This window comes from Schistocerca gregaria, chromosome 11, assembly GCF_023897955.1.
Source record: "Schistocerca gregaria isolate iqSchGreg1 chromosome 11, iqSchGreg1.2, whole genome shotgun sequence".
Classification (NCBI taxonomy): Eukaryota; Metazoa; Arthropoda; class Insecta; order Orthoptera; family Acrididae; genus Schistocerca; species Schistocerca gregaria.
The window spans coordinates 144,992,571-145,012,979 of NC_064930.1; the positions used below are offsets into that span (position 1 = coordinate 144,992,571).

Sequence of the window (20,409 nt, forward strand, 5' to 3'; positions counted from 1 at the left end):
CTCATCTAATCAGTCAACTTCCTTTTCAACATACTTCAATAGCAGCACATCTCCGATGCTTCTTTTTTTTTTTTTCCCCCCACATTTCATTCAGGCCATAATAACTTATAAGCAATGCTGTTCTGCATCTTCCTTGTTTTTTGTTATAGTTGAAACAAATAAGGCAGTACAATATTGACAAAACTGCTTCTTGTCAGCCCGAAAGTGTGGAAACACATACAACAGCTATATATGTCCCCAACTGTACAGAGTCGAGAGGGTTACGGTGACGTCTTGATTGCTCGTAGTAGATGCACCGGAAAGTGCTCATCACCCCTGGCTTCAACTGTGGCTCCTCTTATAATGATCTGGCCCGAGTGTCATGCTTTTGTTTGTCCGACAGGAGGGCGAAGCTGTACGAGATCTTCGCCTACGTCATGAGGCGCTTCCCCTACTTCAGACGCAATCAGAAGATCTGGCAGAAAGCGTTGAGCACCACCCTGTCGCGCAACAAGTGTTTCATCAACGTCCGGCAGGAGGCTGGCAAGCTGAAGGGCAGCTACTGGATGTTCGGTGAGTACCGGGGCCGGCGGCCGGCGGCAGGCTGGCCGGATGTGAATAGATGTTGTGCACTCAGGTACTTAAAGTCTTTAAAACACCACAAGCCTTTGTCTGAGCGCTCCTCGGCCACTGTCAGTGGCCTGTCGATATGCACCTTCGTACTTCAGCTGCTGGCCGTATCACCACTTGCATCTCTTTCAGAGCCACATATGGGCTTGCAGCGAGTCCACATTGATATGTTCACTTCTACCTCATACATTGGCTGTTGCGTTACAGACTTAGCTTCACAGTTTTGTGTTTGTGACTTTCGGTTTTTAGGAACTTTTTGCTCGAATCGACATCCCCGGCTCTGCTCAGATCCCTTATATGCTCCGATAGAGGAGGAAACTGAAACTTCCTGGCAGATTAAAACTGTGTGCCAGACTGAGACTTGAACTCGGGAGCTTTGCCTTTCGCAGGCATGTACTCTAGTGGTAGAGCACTTGCCTACGAAAGGCAAAGGTCCGGAGTTTGAGTCTCAGTCCAGCACACAGTTTAAATCTGCCACGAAGTTTAAAATCAGCGCACACTCCGCTGCAGAGTGAAAATCTCATTCTGGAGAGGAGGAATCTGTTATACCGTGTACACATTTGCATCTACATCTACACACACATTCCGCAATCCACCATACGGTGCGTGGTGGAGGGTACCTCGTACCACAACTAGCATCTTCTCTCCCTGTTTCACTCCCAAACAGAACAAGGGAAAAATGACTGCCTATATGTCTCTGTATGACCCCTAATCTCCCTTATCTTACCTTTGTGATCTTTCCATGAAATGTAAGTTGGCGGCAGTAAAATCGTACTGCAGTCAGCCTCAAATGCTGGTTCTCTAAATTTCCTAAGTAGTGATTCATGAAAAGAACACTTCCTTTCCTCTAGAGACTCCCACCCGAGTTCCTGAAGCATTTCCCTAACACTCGCTTGATGATCAAACCTACCAGTAACAAATGTAGCAGCCCGCCTCTGAATTCCTTCTATGTCCTTCCTCAGTCCGACCTGATAGCAATCCCAAACGCTCGAGCAGTACTCAATAACAGGTCGTATTAGTGTTTTATAAGTGGTCTCCTTCACAGATGAACCACATCTTCCCAAAATCCTGCCAACGAACCGAAGACGACTATACGCCTTCCCCTCAACTGCCATTACATGCTTGTCCCACTTCATATTGCTCTGCAATGTTACTGCAATGTTTGTTTTGATGTCCACTACAACCTCGGAGAGTTTGTCGGTTTAAATACTTTTCACCCTGTATAACAAACCTAGCTATGACTTCTGGTACCGATGTGTGATACACAACCACTAATACGATCCGACCCTTAAACGATCTGTTGCAGATAGCAAGAGACCGCTACTGCCCTTACTACCCAACCTAAATGTTGCAAAGGTTTTTTTTCCCTTTGCACTTGTCTTAGCACTTTTCTCTCCTCTGCCTTCAAAATCACAACCCTTTGTTTGCTTTTGACCAACTGCATCTCCCGATGGGCCCATATTAATGGGTCATCTTACTCGGACAGATAACATCATAGACAGCATCCTGTGAACTCCTCAAGTAAACAATAACACACAGATGACAGTAGAACTTCTGTTTGGTCACCATGCCATTGTGGGCACGGAGGGGTTCTGCCCTTATAGGGAAAAAAGGGTCAGATCCAGTTGAACAGTCCCGACAAATGACCACCAGGGATCCTTATCTGCAACAAAACAGTAGTATTTTGGTTAACATTTGTCCCTCGTTGACTTCCTGTTGTTGCTACATATCCAGTGATAATGGTATACCAATAGCAACTGGGTGAGTTTCTCCCAACAAGCCAACATCTTCAGAAACAATGTGGGAGACTTCCCTCTCACACTGGTCTCTCATAGTGTTTAGCCTACTGAGGACAGCACAAGTTGCTGAACCCTTTCCAGTGCAATGGCCCATTTGGAATATTTACAGTTTTTGGATATTTTGCAATGTCCATGAGACCACAGGCTTGACATGGCACCATTGTGTAAACTACATTACAGGATGGCAGCACCAATGGGATCATGAGCATGCACAACATAAGAAAATGCAAAGAGTTGTCACAGCAGCAAGTCTGCTAATGAAATTGAATTATTTTTGAGCTATGTTTTGTTTTAAAAACATACTTTATTAGGGTGTATGAAATGCTTTGTAAAAATTGGTTGCACAGGGAATTATGTGTGTTACTTTCAGTATTACAAGATTGTAAACAAATGGGCCAGCTTGGACTCAGTGGGAACATAAGTGTCTTCTCGTAGGTAAAAGTTAGGTTATGGAAGAAAACATTACTATTTGAATCAACCAGTCTTCTTTCCGTTTCCCGATGACTAAATTATTTGCACTAGAGATAATGGAGATTCTGATGAATGGTGATATCTCTGTAATCAAAGAATTTTAGGAAGATTTAGATGATTAAGTGACTGAAAACAGTGTGGAAAGAACATATGGAATAATTGCAGTTAGGCAAGAGCCTAGTATAGGTTTGCTACTTGAATATGTTTATCAGCTTTTTGAACTTGATTATAATAAAATAGAAATTACCATTACATACTAGAGCTCTTTGTAATGGTGTTACTAATGAGGTAGATGGTGTTCCATTAGATCAAAGACTGGAAAAACTACCATATAAAAAAAGAAAATGGTAGTTTTATGAGAGAAACACGATACTAATTTGTCATCCAAGGATACTTGCAGTTCATCCTGCATCTGTTGACGATGTTGGGTTCGACCAAACTGGACACTGGTCTGTGCATAACAGTAACATACAAAGAAGAAAATTGTGTATACAGGCTAAATCACACTTTAGGTTGGCAAAATATTATGTGGCATTGTGACTGCATGACAAAAAGTACTGAACTTTGTAAAATGTCACACTAATTTTAATTTTCTTCCACTGAGGTACATTGTTTGTATTGGTTATTGTCATTTTTTCCTATTAGTGAAGGAAAATGTATTAAAGGAGTTGTTTCAAGCTTTTGAAATTGTGGTATGAATATTATTGACTATATTCAGGTACCTTTCCTCTGTTCCCATGTAGGGAAAAAAATGCACAAATTAAAAAATGAAGTCGTCAGCAGGAAATGGAGTGGATTACATTGTATTTCATTTAATTAAAAAGGCAAAGCACAGCAAAATTTAATTGTTTCATTCCAAGTGTGAATGTACCTGCTGTGCCAATTAAAATTAAAAATCTTTCAAAGATCTTGTCATTATTTTTGCTTATGCTCATGGTATCTGTAATTACATAGAAATCTATTGCTGTTATATTAGTGACTTTTTATGATAAATAATTATGGTTTACCCAGGATTACACTACCTGCCCTCTCAGCAAACTATTTAAAAAGTAGCCTATGTGTGTTTCAGATTTCATTAATCATATTTTATTGGCACTTTCTTTGTTATAGGCCCTTTTATAGAATTCTAAAAGGGCTTCAAATAAGCCATGTAAACATCTTTAAATATAGCGTCTGTAAAAATGAGAAGCTGCCATTAATATAAATATCTAAAATTGCTAATAACCAGAGTGTAAATGCTAGCCTTTCTTTAGGTTATGTTGGTCATTATTAGCTAGTGTTCTGCCGTGTGTGCAAAATTTTGGAATAATGCTAAGAAAATCGTAAGTTTTCAATTCAGTGTTACATACACTGCCTGCGTGCATTCCACGCTTACATACAAATTCAAGACACCTGAATTCTTTTTTTCCTAAGCCATTTTCATTACATTATCAAAACCAGTGCATTTTCCATGCAAAATAATCCTTTCTGAATATCAGTGTTGTGCCTCACCTCGCTAATTGTGTAGTGCTGTATCCTGTTGCTGATAGGCTGTGCTTGTTATCTCCTTTCTCTTCCTTTTCCTGTTGTGTTAATTGTTGTCCACAGATGCAAACGAATTGTAGTGAACGGTGATGAATTGTCTGTGTACGCTCGTTTCCTCGTCTTCCATTATTCAGTCCAGTGTAAACAGTAACATTTGAAGATGGGAGTGGAGGCTTTCTCGTAGAATTTGATTGATGAAATCTCAGGTCGTCACCTGAATCCTGGGGTCATTTTGTCACAACCTTTTCATGAGTTTCCTACTTGTCACCTTCAAGTGAAGTGTTGGGTTCATGTCCAGTTTGCTCCTTTGTAGCTGCTGGACTGCAGACTCCTGTGATCACTGTGTCAGTGGGTGGTCCCTGCTTGCCACCATACGAGATATCGTGACTGGGGTTGGGGGTCCAGGCATTGAGTGTTGGTGCCGCATATCTGTTCTGACTGCTTCACCCACTGCTTTCACGATCGAGTGTTCCTGACTTATTTTTTCGTGACGCCACATCCCCTGCAGAGCTCAGTTGGATACAGCTGTCTTGGTTGACAAGAGTTGGTGTTCTCATGTTCTGTGGCTCTTTGGTGATCGAATACCGGGACAACATTGTTTTGCACAGCACTGTTGTCTGTTCAAGTCATTAGTGGCTGGGTTCCACATCACTGAAGACTACATTTACTTTCGAACGGACAAAGGTGCGGTGATACGCCTTAGGGTTCTGGGACATGACCGTTAGAGAGGCAGTGGAAATGTGAGTACAATACATTCTTAGTAGGCAGGAGAGCAAGTTTATGGGGCCAGCATTAGCAAAAATATGTCAGGAACATTCCAGTGAGAGAGCGGTGGAGGCAGCAGGCTGAATAGCCGGGCAGCACCAGCTCTACAGGCTGGATTCGCTTCAACCCACCGGGGCCTCCCCACCATTGGCTGGCTGGAAAAGCTTTTCCAGAGGTGCACGGTAAACCCATCCGCTAGGCCCTGGGCGGAGTAGTCTATTGTCCAGAGGCTATAAAGGTACGAACTGGACATGGCCGTGGCACTTCGCCTGATGGTGACAGCTAGAAAATTCATTTGGCTGATAACCTCAGAAGATTACATCAAGCTTCACGGTTTTATGTTCAGGGAGGGTGAATGTCCTCAAATGATCTGCCCACCGACTAATTACTGTGTTTGCCTGTTGCAGACCCGCAATATGAGGACATGCTAAAGAACGGCAAATTTAGCCTGTGGCACAGGAGGCGACCGTTCCACAGTGGCCCGACAGCGTCGGTCTCTGCTCGCCAAGCCCACACGCTCCGTGGCCGACACCGACACCGCGGCCTTCGTCCCCAACGGCAGCAACACGTCACTGGCCTGTCGGAACAGCCCGAGCTGCCAGAGACAGGAGGCAGCGGCGGCCGAGGCGGCAGTGTGCTGCTACCTACTTACCCGCCCTGTACCAGGTATGACAACAATTCTCTACCGTTTAATGTGGCCACGTCCTCAGCAACCTCAGATGTCACTTTGTATTTTTATTAATCTAAGTTTCAGTGAAGCTCTGTATACAGTATGACTCCAAAAAGTTTGAAGACTGGATTAATAAAAAATGGAGTGGACGTACAGGGGTTACAACACAGAATGTTCATATGACCATGTGAAACTGTCAGAAAAATGCTTCTTTGAGATGCTATTCAATTTGCGTGTCCGCTTGGCTTGGATGTCATTGACCTTTCGTGTGAATATCTGTACTTTGTCATTTTGTGTTAGGTTCGTATTGATAACACCAGTTTCATCACCTGTGATGATCTTTCCAGGAGAAAAAAAAGTTGTGTGCATATTGCATTTTTATCAAGATCTGGCAGGTGAGCACATGTCATTGTTTGTGTTCGGGAGTCAAGGTGTGCAGGACAAACTTTGGCAAACTTTTCTGTTCGTCAAAACGTTCTGGAGAATGCATTGATCACTTTGAGATTTTGCTCCATTGTGATTTGTAACGTTAAAACACATTACAGAAACACATCTGTTGCTTAATACTACCTGCTGATAATTGAGTAGTTGAATGCACACTATAGTTACTGCGCTGTGTGACATTCGCCTGCTTTATTTCTTTGTTGATGATCCACAGAGAGATGAGGTAGCCGACAGTTGCACAGTTGCGTTTCATAGTGCTTTACTTTCACTGTTCACAACCCCCCCCCCCCCCCCCCTCTCCCTCCCCCAGTAATACACAGTAAGACCAGTGCACTATTGGTTAACTTTCAGTAAGTCTCAATAATAGTTTAAGCAGATTCAGAAGGATGTAGGTTGCAGTAGGTACTGGGAGATGAAGAAACTTGCACAGGATAGAGGAGCATGGAGAACTGCATCAAACCACTCTCAGGACTGAAGACCACAACAACATTAATAGTTTGCGGGCATACATCATCATACTGCTATCATAGTTCACTGCTGAATATCTATGAGCAGTAAAAGCCTAACCACACAGTTCACAGTTCTTGCAGAATAACATGGTACGTATTTAACAGACACTGTCATTGTTCTGACACGTGGCCTGTTTGTTTACACTTATTTCACGGTTAAGTTGATGCATTGTTGTTGATCTAAACAAAAATTGGGCCTTTAATATATCATCACAATGATAGGCCCTGATATTATACAATGTTCAATGTTTAAGTTACAGAAATTACATTTGAATCATACTTTATTCAATTAACTTAATACATAGAAAAATTCTATGTTTTTAACACTTTCTTCTACTACAAGGGTTAAGCCATATTATTTGTTTAAATCATGAAATTAACAGATATAGTTACGCAAACAATACTTTTGACAAAACTGGTAATTACTTAGGAATTAATTAAGGGCTGGCTTTGCTAACATGTTTTCGTATAGAGCCAAATAAACACTTAAAGAATGCTAGTGTTTTGTCTTGCATCCGTTAGGGAATGATGTAATAAAGCACCCGAGACGAGCCGGCCCACAACTGTCGTAGCTTGTCCTCGTAAAACTGGATACTGGCTCTAGCGTGCAGTTGGTGCCCGACACGGTTAGGACGGAGTTGGCACCCGACTTGATCCCACGTGTTATTTCTGAGAGATATTTGGGGTTTTTGCTGGCCACGGGAAAACTGTAGAGACAGGAACGGCAATTCATCACTGAGCGCATTTTGATGTCATTCTTCGGCAGTCTGTGCTTGCCAGTCGTGGCAGCACTCCGAACACAGCCTTTTGTGTTGTAGTGTGACCTGGAGCCTACCCACGGGACGGTAATCTCCTCGTCTGGCTGCTGGTGGTCTCAGACAGTGTTACAGGGAGTACAGGTGGCAGACGCAAATGTGAAGAGTTGCGATGTGCTTTTTGCAGAGTGGCGATCTTCACGCGTGGCGGTCAGATGCGGTCGACCGGAGCTTCGACGACGGTCGTGACTACCCTCCCGTTTCGTATTGCCCGACATTGGGCCACTGTCGTGTCCGAATACTCCACAAAACCAAATATTGCAGGATTTGACCGGCTGATCGAATGGAGACGGACAGTAAGACTCCTTTCGATTCGTGTCGGGCACCTGTAATGGTGTGCAGTATCTCCACGATAACACGACATTTGACACAATTCACAGCCCGTAATACCCTACTGGGCCCGATAACGACACTAAATGTGAACACCACTAGTGCAGTCTGGTGGCAGTGCTGTCTGTCATAGAGAATTGGAACTCTAATGATTCACATAACCATCAACAGTGTGTTGGTGTAAAAAGTTACAGTGACATCCCCCCGTGTCTCGTAGGTCCTTAACTTTTCTTGTCAGGCAGTGTACTTGTGCTGCTTTCAGAACTACAGATTCAGTGTGAGTAAAATTAGTGCACTGGTGATAATAAATAATAACAATAATATTTGTCATCATCATCGCCACCACAACTACTTTGAATCCACATTTCTGTGATGGCTCACACCAACAGATGGGCAGCTGTTTCACTCAGCAGTGGCTGATCTCATTTGCCTCTTGTCCACCTCTATGGCGTATTGTCTTGCCACGATGTCTGCATGCCGACATATGGTTGAATTCCTTCTGAAACCCTCCTTAGCTTTCCTAGATACCGTGACTGAAACACTGTCAGATGTGGAAGGTCTACTCGTTCTGCAGCTTTGCTTCGGGTTCCATTGTCTCCAGTGTCTGGCAACCGTTACCCGTAGCATTTCCGTGGAGGGGACAGTCCCGCGATATTTGTCCAGAATGCCCACATTCTCTCAGGCACAACTGTCTTTCACCTGCCTTCTGATTTTGTACCGATACGTAACGTACGGACTGGTAATGTATAAGTTTGTTCGACGGGTGAGAAATTCTCTTTTTTAGTCTCTGTGTGAACTTAGGGAAAACATTTTATCTTCTTCTGAAAGTTCCCATTCAGTTTGCCATCTTGTATTAACATTTTCATGTTGGCTTCAGTTCCAAGTATCCTTTGTACTTTCAGTCAAATGTCTTTCTTTTACCGATATAGAGCTCCAGGAATCTCTAATCGTCAAATGCCGTCTTTGTCACACTGAAACAGCACCACCACCCAGATATCAGCTGACCTCGTGGCGTCTGAAGCTGGCAGCGGTGATCCGTCAGAGACCGACTCGACTCCGACCTCTGCCGACAGGTCCGGTGACGGCACCGGTACTGCCGGCGAAGGAACTGCCGTGGACGGTGGTGCTGTTGGGGCAGGCGAGGGGCAGTGCTCCGGCAATGCTAGCTCAGCCCGTACTGCCAGAAAGAGGCCACAGTTCTCCTATACGGAGCTCAGCGCTATGGCCATAGCACAGTCGCCGCACAGGTTGGTAGCACTCCTGCAAATTGATAAATATTGTCATGAAAATACACTACACTATCCTCAATACATCCTGCCGTAGTTTGGCATTGTTTAGGTCAGCGACCTTAATATTGCTCGATGTGTTTCACTTGTCAGCTATCATCGTATCAGCATAACTGTACGAATTTACATCAACAACAAACAGCTCTTTTACTTTTTTGTGAGCTGTCAATCTTTGGACTGGTTTAATGCGGCCCCCACTGGCTTTATGTTGTGCTCATCACTTTCTCTCCTGTGCCAACTTCCTCATCTCAGAGGAGCACACTCACCCAATGCCCTCAGTTATTAGTTGGAAATATTCCAATCTCTGTCTTTCCCTACAGATTGTACCGTCTACAGCTTCCTCTAGTACCATGCAAATTATTCCGTGATGTCTAAACACGTGTCCTATCATCCTGTCCTTTCTTCTTGTTGATGTCTTCCATATGTTTCTCCCCTCTCTAAGTTTGTGAACCTCCTCATTCCTTACTTAATCAATTAATCCCCTTTTCAACATACTTTTATAGCAGCACATCTGCAGTGCTTTGATTCTCTTCTTTCTCCGTTTTTGCACTGGCCATAATCACCTCGAAAAAATTTTGTTCCCTAAAAGTACATTGTCACAAGTTTCTTCTCAAAGTAAGGTCCATGTTTGATAGTAGTAGACTTCTTTTGGCAAGAAGTGTTCTCTTAGTCTGTGCTAATTTGCTTCTTATGCAGACTTTGCTTTGTCTTTCGAGTGTTATTTGGTTTCCACAGTAGAAGGAAATCAATGTCATGGCCCCCCAACCTTACAAATAAAAAAGTAAGGCAGTACATTATTGACAGCAGTGCTTCTCACCAGCCCAAAAGCAGGGAAACACACACAACAGCTATTTATTTCACTAACTGTGTAAAGTCAAGAGGGGTATTATGAATTGTCTGTCACCCGGAGTAAATTTGCCAGAAAGTACGCTCCACCTCTAGATCCAGATCGGGGTCTCCTTTGAATTATCTGGACTGAGCTCTGTGCTTTTGTCTGTGGGACAGGAGGGCGAAGCTGTCAGAGATGTACGCCTACGTGACGAGCCGCTTCCCCTACTACAGGCGCAGGAAGTTCTGGCAGAAAGCATTCAGCAACAATCTGTCACGCAGCAAGTGCTTCGTCAATGTGCCACTGGAGGGCGACAAGCAGAAGGGAAACTACTGGATGCTCGGTGAGTACCACGGCCAGGAGCAGGGTGGAACTCCTCCTCTTTCCTTACGTTCGGCGCTCACAAAAGAGGTGGCAGCTTCTCGTACCCTCGGTCACATCGAGTGATTAAAACACCACGGGCTTTCGATTGTGCACTCTTTGGCCATTGTTACTTTTGTCGTACCGATGTTGGTATGCCCTTATGTGCTCTGGCTGCCAGCCGTGTGAAGTCACTTGGCCCTCTGTAGCGCTGTCTCTCGGCACACGTTGACTCCACATTTGGTGCACCTACTTCAGACTCTGTTGTTTTATACCTGTAACTCTGTGCTCACAGGAAATTTTTGCTCCAATCGCCATGCCTGACTCTGCTCTGACCTCATTGTATACACTGACAGAAATGGAAGACATGACACTGTGAATATCTTGGTAACAATAAGAGTCAAAATAGATGTAACGGAACTTGAATAGCGTATTTGCCTCTATTGGTTACGGTAGAGAGATCGATACTTCGGTCCTGTCTGTATATTTATATATAATATTGCATGAATAAAAGCTGGGCGAGTGTAAAGCTATCGTTAAAATTACACATCGCGCTCTTTGTTATGATTTGGTTAGTCATAATAATAATAATAATAATAATAATAATAATAATAATAATAATATGCTTTTCAATACCATTAAAATATAACGGCAATACCTGTTTAGTGTTATTGGAAATAATATGTAGTACATTAATGAATAAGGTAGCCGATCCTATAAGAAGAGGTAAAATTGGGCACATAAAGATGTTTTGCATTATATCAACAAAGCCAATGATACGGCGTCATTTTTTTTTCGTTTACTCTTAGAAAAAAAACAAGTAAAGAAGTGCCAATTGTGCATTGTGAAAAAATATAGGGGGCGAGTTTTAAATAAATACAGTATATGATCAGAGTAACAAAAGTGCATTTAGTTACACGAAATCGCGGTTAGCGACGTGTGGTCATGAAATTGAGTTCACCTACAGGGTGGTCAATTCCAGGATAAATCTATACACATCTTACAAGGGACGTGGTATTGAGACCGTTTCTTTTCAAAGAGCTGCCTCCAATTTATGAAAAGGAGAACTTGGTAGGATTCAGGCACTCACATATACTCCACATCAGAGTGTGAATGAGTGGTGAATGCGAAATACAACTGTGAACATAGTTACGTTAAATAAAACAGAAGAAACAAGACAGTTTGGCCGTATATGTTATAATTCCATAAACTGTAACATTTCTTATCGTTGTACGAAGCCTTTATAGATTATCGTTATGTCAATTTGCTCCGAAGGGATCTCGTTAACAGTTAAGTTTTGGGGACCTGGCCAAGAGGGGGTAGTTCATAGATCCGAACTACTGGAGCTACTCTGGAATCAGGTGCTACCGTGACCGTTGTGTATTGTCAATGACTTCAGGTTACCATATCTCATGCTGTAAGATTGAAGCGCCTTGTAGTGGTTAGTAAAAAAAGAAAAATAGGAGAAAAGAAAAGGTTGTAAATGTGGGAAATAAATGGTGAATAAAAACGGGGTTTTAAAATCGTAAATGACCGTGGAGGAAAAAAAAAGAATGAAAAGCAAATCGGACTTCGTGTTGCAGAAAAGCTATCGGACTTCATGATTCGGAAAACCATTGTTAGGGTGGTCCTTGTGGCATTTTTGAGTAAAAGTTAAACCAATTTCCACTACAAAAATTATTGAAAAGAAACAGAGAATAACAAAATTTAATTGACAGGGGAAATGGCTTTGCTTAGAGCTGATTCTTTACCACGTTAACATGTCTTCTTGTTTCGCGCAGCGTCCAGGTCTTTAAAAATCTCCTTCATTTCTTTATGAAAAGTCTACTCCGAAATCTTGCAATAAGTTTCATTGTCCATGAATTTCTAATGTACACAAAACCGTCTGGATATTAAATGTAATTTATTTTACATTGCTTCCCTACTCCAAATTTCATAGCAACTTCCTCAATATGTCTACACATTAAAATCAGATCAAGACTAGCTATTAAGTTTTTTTACGTCAGCATCAGATCATGTCTGCCTTAAGCTTCAGCTATCAAGAGACAATAAAAGAAATGGATAGAAAACAAAAAAGAGTTACTCTCTGCCGTCGAGCGCTCATACCGCTGCGACGGTATAATTTTTATCTGAGGGAATGAGTGTAGCACGGTGAAATTCAAAGTCCTGGCACAGCCTTTCCACTCGGTATAACGGTGCCTCACAGCAACGACGACAACGCCGACGACAAAGGAAGATACGGTAGATCTTTGCCGAAAACTATCAGACTGACCCTCCAGTATTTATATGCCCATACAACATGCTAATTAAATTTTCCTGTTTATCGGGCAAAGTTTCATTACAGAAAACAGCCATCCCTATAGATGAAGAATGCTGCAATTACTTGGTGGCTGTTCGGTGTTTGTTACTTCACTGGAACTTCTCAAGACATGAACATTCTGTTTATCACCGTCTTTCGGACTTTGAGAAAGTGAGAATCGTCAGCAAAAGGGATGCGGGAGCCTTGCGCCGACAGATCACATGGACAGGTGGCTGTAGCACTGTGAGTGCAGAATGGGTGCTGCCGAGATGGACTCGGGACAACAGTGAGGCAGTGAGACTAGGCACAGGTCCTTACAGAGGGTTGTAGGATTGTTTGACTGGATCTGGTAAATAGACGGATGGCAACAGTCAAAATCGAGGGAGAGTTTGCCGACAGTATGTCACCGTCAACCATTGGGAAAAGATTACTGAAAACTTTCAGATTAGAAGTTGCCTTGCGTCGTTCTCTGCTGATATTGGACTAGTGATTCACGGTGTCACATTCCATTTCGGTGAGAGCATATTGTTCCTATTAAATCTGCACTTCTGTATAGTATTTTCATCGAGCTACTGTTTTGTGTTACTTGTCAGAGTGAAGAGCTTCAGCAATCGAGGTGCAGCGTGTCATTGTCAGTGGAGAGAAATTTCAGATCTGAAAAAAACGTTGAGCAAACCCAAAAGGAATATTACAGTACCACTGTTCTACAAAATCACCACGAGTTTAACGTACGAAGCTCCTTGACGCTTCTCGCCATTGATTTTGTTCTGTATAGAGGAGCCACAAAACTATAAAATTTGTGCAAAATGCAGAGGATTGATGCTCGGTGCAGGAATTGTCAGTTGGCCGACAATTTAAACAAATTTAGTCAGTTATGTATAAATAGGCACAAAGAATCATTATGTAATGATTACTTCAGCGTCCAACAATATTTGGAAGCAGTTACATCCATTAAATATTTGTAAATATGAACGTGAAGAAATTGAAAGTGGGAGTGACCACTTTAAACTAATTACCAGTAAGCCATATGCCATTCTGATAATCATTGGAAGAACCTCAGGAACTGCAGTCCATCCGTGAAGGAGGCAGCTTTTTTAAAAAAAAAAAAGAAAAAAAATTTAGTGAATACTTCAATATTGCACAATTGTGTGGTACCCTTTTTTTGATGAAGGGTACGGAACGTTCACAGAAGTGTCAGCCAACACATTACTTCCTCCTGCATATATCGCGTGAAAACACCGTGAAGGTGAAATTGGACAGTTTCGAGCTGACACGGAGACTTAGAGGCACCTGTACTTTCGGCGAACGTTTTGTGGCAAACGGGAAGAAATTGGAATTGTTTGCTGTGTCGCACATGGTAAGCTGGTTTTGGAGTACAATTTAGATGCGGATTTGAATAAATGTTCACACTGTCAGGTTGACTGTAGGCAGTTTACAGATACTCTGTCGGTCTGACACTGAGATAAGCCAACTGGATAAAATATTAGTCATTTTCTCAGAAAAGCTGACCGGTCGCTTTGGAGTGCTATAGGTGTGTAGAACTGGGATGACGCAGTCACGTGGCCTGCCGCTGCCGACTTCAGTCGAGGCCGTGAAGTGGCATACACGCGCCCGTCGGTCGTACGGAATCGGCGCGGCGACAAGTGTCGACACGGAGACGTGACAGAACGGCTGCGAGGAGCCACCGCGTATCGGATGCGGCCGTGACCACTCCGCGAAGGAGTTGCCAGATTTGTCGAAGTACCGGAGGAGTGCGTAAAGTATCTGCGAGGAACGGTGCTCCCCTCACAGCTGTGTAACACTGGGTAAGAACAGTGGCTGTAAAAGGTCCTAACTGACAAGGACTGAGAGGATTGCATCAGTCCTTGTCAGTGACAGCTGAACAGTTTCTGAATAAATGTCGCAAGGGGCACTGCATGCTAGTAGACATTTGTGGTGGGTACCTTATATGAGGCAGAACACGAAGCTGCACACCATCAGTTCCCTGACAACACACAAACTGGGCATTACCTTAGGGTCGTTCAGTATATTGCGATTATGCCTCTTTCCAAGCGATACGGTGCATCAAATATTCTGACAGCCCCAACACAGCATTCAACTTGGAGCATACAGAGGAGCGAATCTTTGAACATAGACGGTTCTCTGATGTATCAGTGCTGTCTTTAATAATACGGTGTCAGCCAGTTATTTAGATTACTGTAGACCTGGACATTATAAAAGGTATTACGTATGTGAGCTTTTGGAGCCAGTAGCTCCTCCTTCTGGCAGAAGGTTGAAGGGGAAGGAAGAGAGGTGAAGGAAAATGGTTGGTAAAGTTTAGGAAAGGGGATGGACTTTGTGAAAGCCACTCATAACCTCGGGTCTGGGGAGACTTACCAGACAGGATGAGAAGGAATTTTTTTTTATCCATCCAATTACATTATGTTTTCAAAAATTGAGTATTTTTGAAAATTTACGATTTTTGGAACTCTTATCAGTGAGAGAGAGGTACTAGGGAAAATAAATCTGGGATGTCAGGCCTCGACTCGTGTGTGTGTGTGTGTGTGTGTGTGTGTGTGTGTGTGTGCGGACGACAGTAGCATCGCATACACGAGGTATAAAAAGTGACAGGTGTGAAAAGGTTTCCGAAACGATTACGGCTGTGTGACGGAAGTTAGCAGACCTCGAACGAGTAACGGTAAATGGAGCTAGATCCCTGGGGCATTCCACTCTCAAAATTGCTAGGAAGTGCAATATTCTGAGATCCACAGTGTCAAAAGTGTGCAAAATACCAAATTCCATTGAGTTCCGCTCACAACGGACAACACATTGGCCGACAGTCTTCATTTAACGATTAAGAACAGTGGCGTTTGCGTAGAGTTGTCAGTGCTAACAGATGAGTGTCACTGCGTGAAGTAACCACAAAAATCAATGTGGGACATGCAGTGAATGTATCAGTTACGATAGTGCGGTGAAATTTGTCATTAATGGATTGTGGCAGCAGATGACAGACATGAGTGCCTTTGTTAACAGTGTGACATCGCCTGCAGCACCTCTCCAGGGTCTGTGACCGTACCAGTTTGACCCTAGACAACCTGAAATCGTGGATTGGTCAGACGAGTCCCGATTTCAGTCGGTAAGGCGTGACAGTACCGTTCCAGTGTAGTGTAGACCCCACAGAGCCGTGGATCCGAGTTGTCAACGAGTCACTGTGCAACCAGGTAGTGGCTCCATAATGGTGTGGCCAGTGTTTACGCAGAATGGACAGGGTTCTCCACTCCAACTTAACTTACTGCTGAGTGTAAGTGGGTATGTTTGGTCACTTGGAGACCGTTTGCAGCCATTTGTGGACTTCCCATTCCCAAATGACGTCGTCATGTCACCTGGACACAATTGTTTGCCATCAGTTTGAAGAATGTTCTGGACAATTCGAGCGAGTGATTTTGCCACCCACATAATCTTGAAGAGGGGCAGCAGCCTTTTCAGTAGTTGCAGGGGCAACAGTCTGGATGATTGACTGATATGGCCTTGTAACATTAACCAAACCGGGCTTGCCGTGCTGGTACTGCGAACGGCTGAAAGCGAGGGGAAACTACAGCCGTAATTGTTCCCAAGGGCTTTACTGCAGCTTTACTGTATGGTTAAATGATGATGGCGTCCTCTTGGGTAAAATATTCCGGAGGTAAAATAGTCCCCCATTCGGATCTCCGGGTGGGGACTACTCAGGAAGACGTCGTTATCAGGAGACAGAAAACTGGCGTTCTACGGATCGGAGCGTGGAATGTCAGATCCCTTAATCGGGCAGGTAGGTTAGAAAATTTAAAAAGGGAAATGGATAGGTTAAAGTTAGATATAGTGGGAATTAGTGAAGTTTGGTGACAGGAGGAACAAGACTTCTGGTCAGGTGACTACAGGGTTATAAACACAAAATCAAATGTGGGTAATGCAGGAGTAGGTTTAATAATGAATAAAAAAATAGAAATGTGGGTAAGCTACTACAAACAGCATAGTGAATGCATTATTGTGGCCAAGATAGACACGAAGGCCATGCCTACTACAGTAGTGCAAGTTTATATGCCAACTAGCTCCGCAGATGACGAAGAGATTTAAGAAATGTATGATGAGATAAAAGAAATTATTCAGTTAGTGGAGGGAGACGAAAATTTAATAGTCATGGGTGACTGGTACTCGATAGTAGGAAAAGGAAGAGGAGAAAAACGTAGTAGGTGAATATGGAATGGGGCTGAGGAACGAAAGAGGAAGCTGCCTGGTAGAATTTTGCATGGAGCATAAGTTAATCATAACTAACACATACTTCAATAATCATAAAAGAAGGTTGTGAACATGGAAGAATCCTGGAGATATTGGAAGGTCCCAGATAGATTATATAATGCTAAGACAGATATTAAGAAACCAGGTTTTATATGGTAAGACATTTCCAGGGGCAGAAAACTCTGACCACAATCTATTGGTTATGAACTGTAGATTAAAACTGCAAAAAGATGGGAATTTGAGTAGATGAGACCTGGATAAACTGAAAGAACAGGGGGTTGCACAGAGTTTCAGGGAGAGCATTAGGGAATGATTGACTACAATGGGGGAAAGAAACACAGTAGAAGAAGATTGGGTAGCTTTGAAGGCGAAATAGTGAAAGCAGCATAGGATCAAATAGGTAAAAGGACAAGGGCTAGTTGAAATCCATGGGTAACAGAAGAGAAATTGAATTTAATTGATGAAAGGAGAAAATATAAAAATGCAGTAAATGAAGCTGGCTAAAAGAAATACAAACGTCTCAAAAAGGAGATCAACAGGAAATGCAAAATGGCTAAGCAGGGGTGGCTAAAGGACAAATGTAAGGATGTAGAGGCTTATCTCATGAGGGGTAAGATAGATACTGCTTACAGGAAAATTAAAGAGACCTTTGGAGATAAGCGAATCACTTGTACGAACGTCAAGAACGCAGATGAAAACCCAGTTCTAAGCGAAGAAGGGAAAGCAGAAAGGTGGAAGGAGTATATAGAGGGGCTATACAAGGGCGATATTCTTGAGGACAATATTATGGAAATAGAAGAGAATGTAGACAAAGATGAAATGGGAGAATTGAAGAGTTTGACAGAGCACTGAAAGACCTGAGTCGAAACAAGGCCCCTAGAGTAGACAACATTCCATTGGAACTACTGACATCCTTGGGAGAGCCAGTCCTGACAAAACTCTACCAGCTGGTGAGCAAGATGTATGAGACAGGCGAAATACCCTCAGACTTCAAAAATATAATAATTCCAATGCCAAAGAAACCAGGTGTTGACAGATGTGAATTACCTAACTATCAGTTTAATAAGCCACGGCTGCAAAATACTAATACGAATTCTTTACAGTCGAATGGAAAAACTGGTAGAAGCCGACCTCAGGGAAGATCAGTTTGGATTCTGTAGAAATACTGGAACACGTGAGGCAATACTGACCCTACAACGTATCTTAGAAAATAGATTAAGAAAAGGCAGACCTACGTTTCTAGCATTTGTAGACTTAGAGAAAGCTGTTGACAATGTTAACTGCAATACTCTCTTTCAAATTCTGAAGGTGGCAGGGGCAAAGTACAGGGAGTGAAAGGCTATTTACAATTTGTACAGAAACCAGATGGCAATCATAAGAGTCGAGGGGCATGAAAGGGAAGCAGTGGTTGGGAAAGGAGTGAGGCAGGATTGTATCCTCTCCCCGATGTTATTCAATCTGTATATTGAGCAAGCAGTAAAGGAAACAAAAGAAAAATTCAGAGTAGGTATTAAAATCCATGGAGAAGAAATAAAAACTTTTAGGTTCGCTGATGACATTGTAATTCTGTCAGAGATAGCAAAGGACTTGGAAGAGCAGCTGAATGGAATGCACAGTGTCTTGAAAGGAGGATATAAGATGAACATCAACAAAAGCAAAACGAGGATAATGGAATGTAGTCGAATTAAGTCGGGTGATGCTGAGGGAATTAGATTAGGAAATGAGACACTTACAGTAGTAAAGTAGTTTTGCTATTTGGGGAGCAAAATAACTGATGATGCACGAAGCAGAGGGGATATAAAATGTAGACTGGCAATGTCAAGGAAAGTGTTTCTGAAGAAGAAAAATTTGTTAACATTGAGTATAGACTGAAATGTCAGGAAGTCGTTTCTGAAAGTATTTGTATGGAGTGTAGTCATGTGTGGAAGTGAAACATGGATGATAAATAGTTTAGACAAGAAGAGAATAGAAGCTTTCGAAATGTGGTGCTCCAGAAGAGTGCTGAAGATTAGAAGGGTAGATCACATAACTAATGAGGAGGTATTGAATATAATTGGGGAATAGAGGAGTTTGTGGCACATCTTGACTAGAAAAAGGGATCGGTTGGTAGGACATGTTCTGAGGCATCAAGGGATCACAAATTTAGTGTTGGAGGGCAGCGTGGAGGATAAAAATCGTAGAGGGAGAGCAAGAGATGAATACACTAAGCAGATTCAGATGGATGTAGGCTGCAGTAGGTACTGGGAGATGAAGAATCTTGCACAGGATAGAGTAGTATGGAGAGCTGCATCAAACCAGTCTCAGGACTGAAGACAACAACAACAATCAAGAGGTCATTGTGTGCGAAACGTCTGGCGCTGGCAACACTTCAGGAATTATGGACAGCTATAGCAGCAACCTGGCTCGGTATGCCTACAGGGAGTTCGAGCTCGTCGAGCTGCTGCAAACAGAGGTCGGACACGATATTCGGAGGTATTCCATTACTTTAGTCATCTTCGTGTATTATTGCACAGAAGGTCAAGTTTCCGGTTTTGAGACGTAGTCTGGCACTCATTTGTGATCTGCTGAGTGAAAATTCATAATGAACAAGTTCGTGATGACTATACTGTGGAAAACCCTGCTTTCGAAGGTGGTGGCAGCCACACGGACAGAGTGACACACCTACATTCTTGCTTCGTCAAACATTTATGCGCTGTATCACAGCACGATTGCCCCACCGAGTGAGCCGATCTTAATCCTACAGGAAGTACTTGGGAATTCTTGCAGCAGAGAATCAAATATGGCAGTAAGTATCCCTACAATAAAGTAAATGCAAGTGATCTAATAATCAATGAGTGGCTTCTTCTGGTTATGGCATATCTGAAGAAACTAACTGGCTTTCTCCCTTGCCAATTGTTGACCTTTATCAAGGCCGAAGGTGGTGTTACAGAGTATTATGATGGTCTCATGTAGGAGTGACATATTTTTGGTCTGGTTTATGTATTTTATTTTGCTGAAATATGTCAAAGATGATGTAAGTTTGCAGGGCTCACAGGCATTGTTCTCGGAGGTATAATCTTCTAGGTTACTATGCAGAGTTATAATCCACATTAGTTTCTTCTTACACAATTGACAGTTAAACATCTGTGCTGGAATCCCCTTCAGTATCCTGTGGTTTCCCCTATTTGCCAGAGACTGTCAAAGATGTGTAGTGGTTAATAAAAAGAAAAAAGAAAAAAGGGAAGAAAAGAAAATAAAATAAAATAAAAGAAAAGGTTGAAAATGTGGGAAGAAATGGTGAATAAAAAGGGGGTTTTAAAATCAAAAATGACCGTGAAAAAGGGAAAGAATGAAAAGCAAATCGGACTTCGTGATTCGGTAAAGCTATTGTTGGGGTGGTCCTTGTGGTGTTTTTGAGTAAAAGTTAAACCAATTTCCACTACAAAAATTATTGAAAAAGAACAGAGAA

At 42.6% G+C, this 20,409-nt stretch overlaps 1 protein-coding gene across 1 annotated transcript in view; it reads left to right on the forward strand.

Annotated features, from left to right (window-relative positions):
• The window catches only part of LOC126295266 (uncharacterized), a 710,311-nt gene that overhangs the window by 420,903 nt on the left and 268,999 nt on the right, over nt 1-20,409 (forward strand). Inside the window, exons 43-46 of the mRNA XM_049987689.1 lie at nt 383-552; nt 5,576-5,834; nt 8,917-9,183; nt 10,228-10,394. Of these exons, the coding sequence (XP_049843646.1) occupies nt 383-552; nt 5,576-5,834; nt 8,917-9,183; nt 10,228-10,394 (863 nt within the window). The remainder of the gene's footprint in view (nt 1-382; nt 553-5,575; nt 5,835-8,916; nt 9,184-10,227; nt 10,395-20,409) is intronic.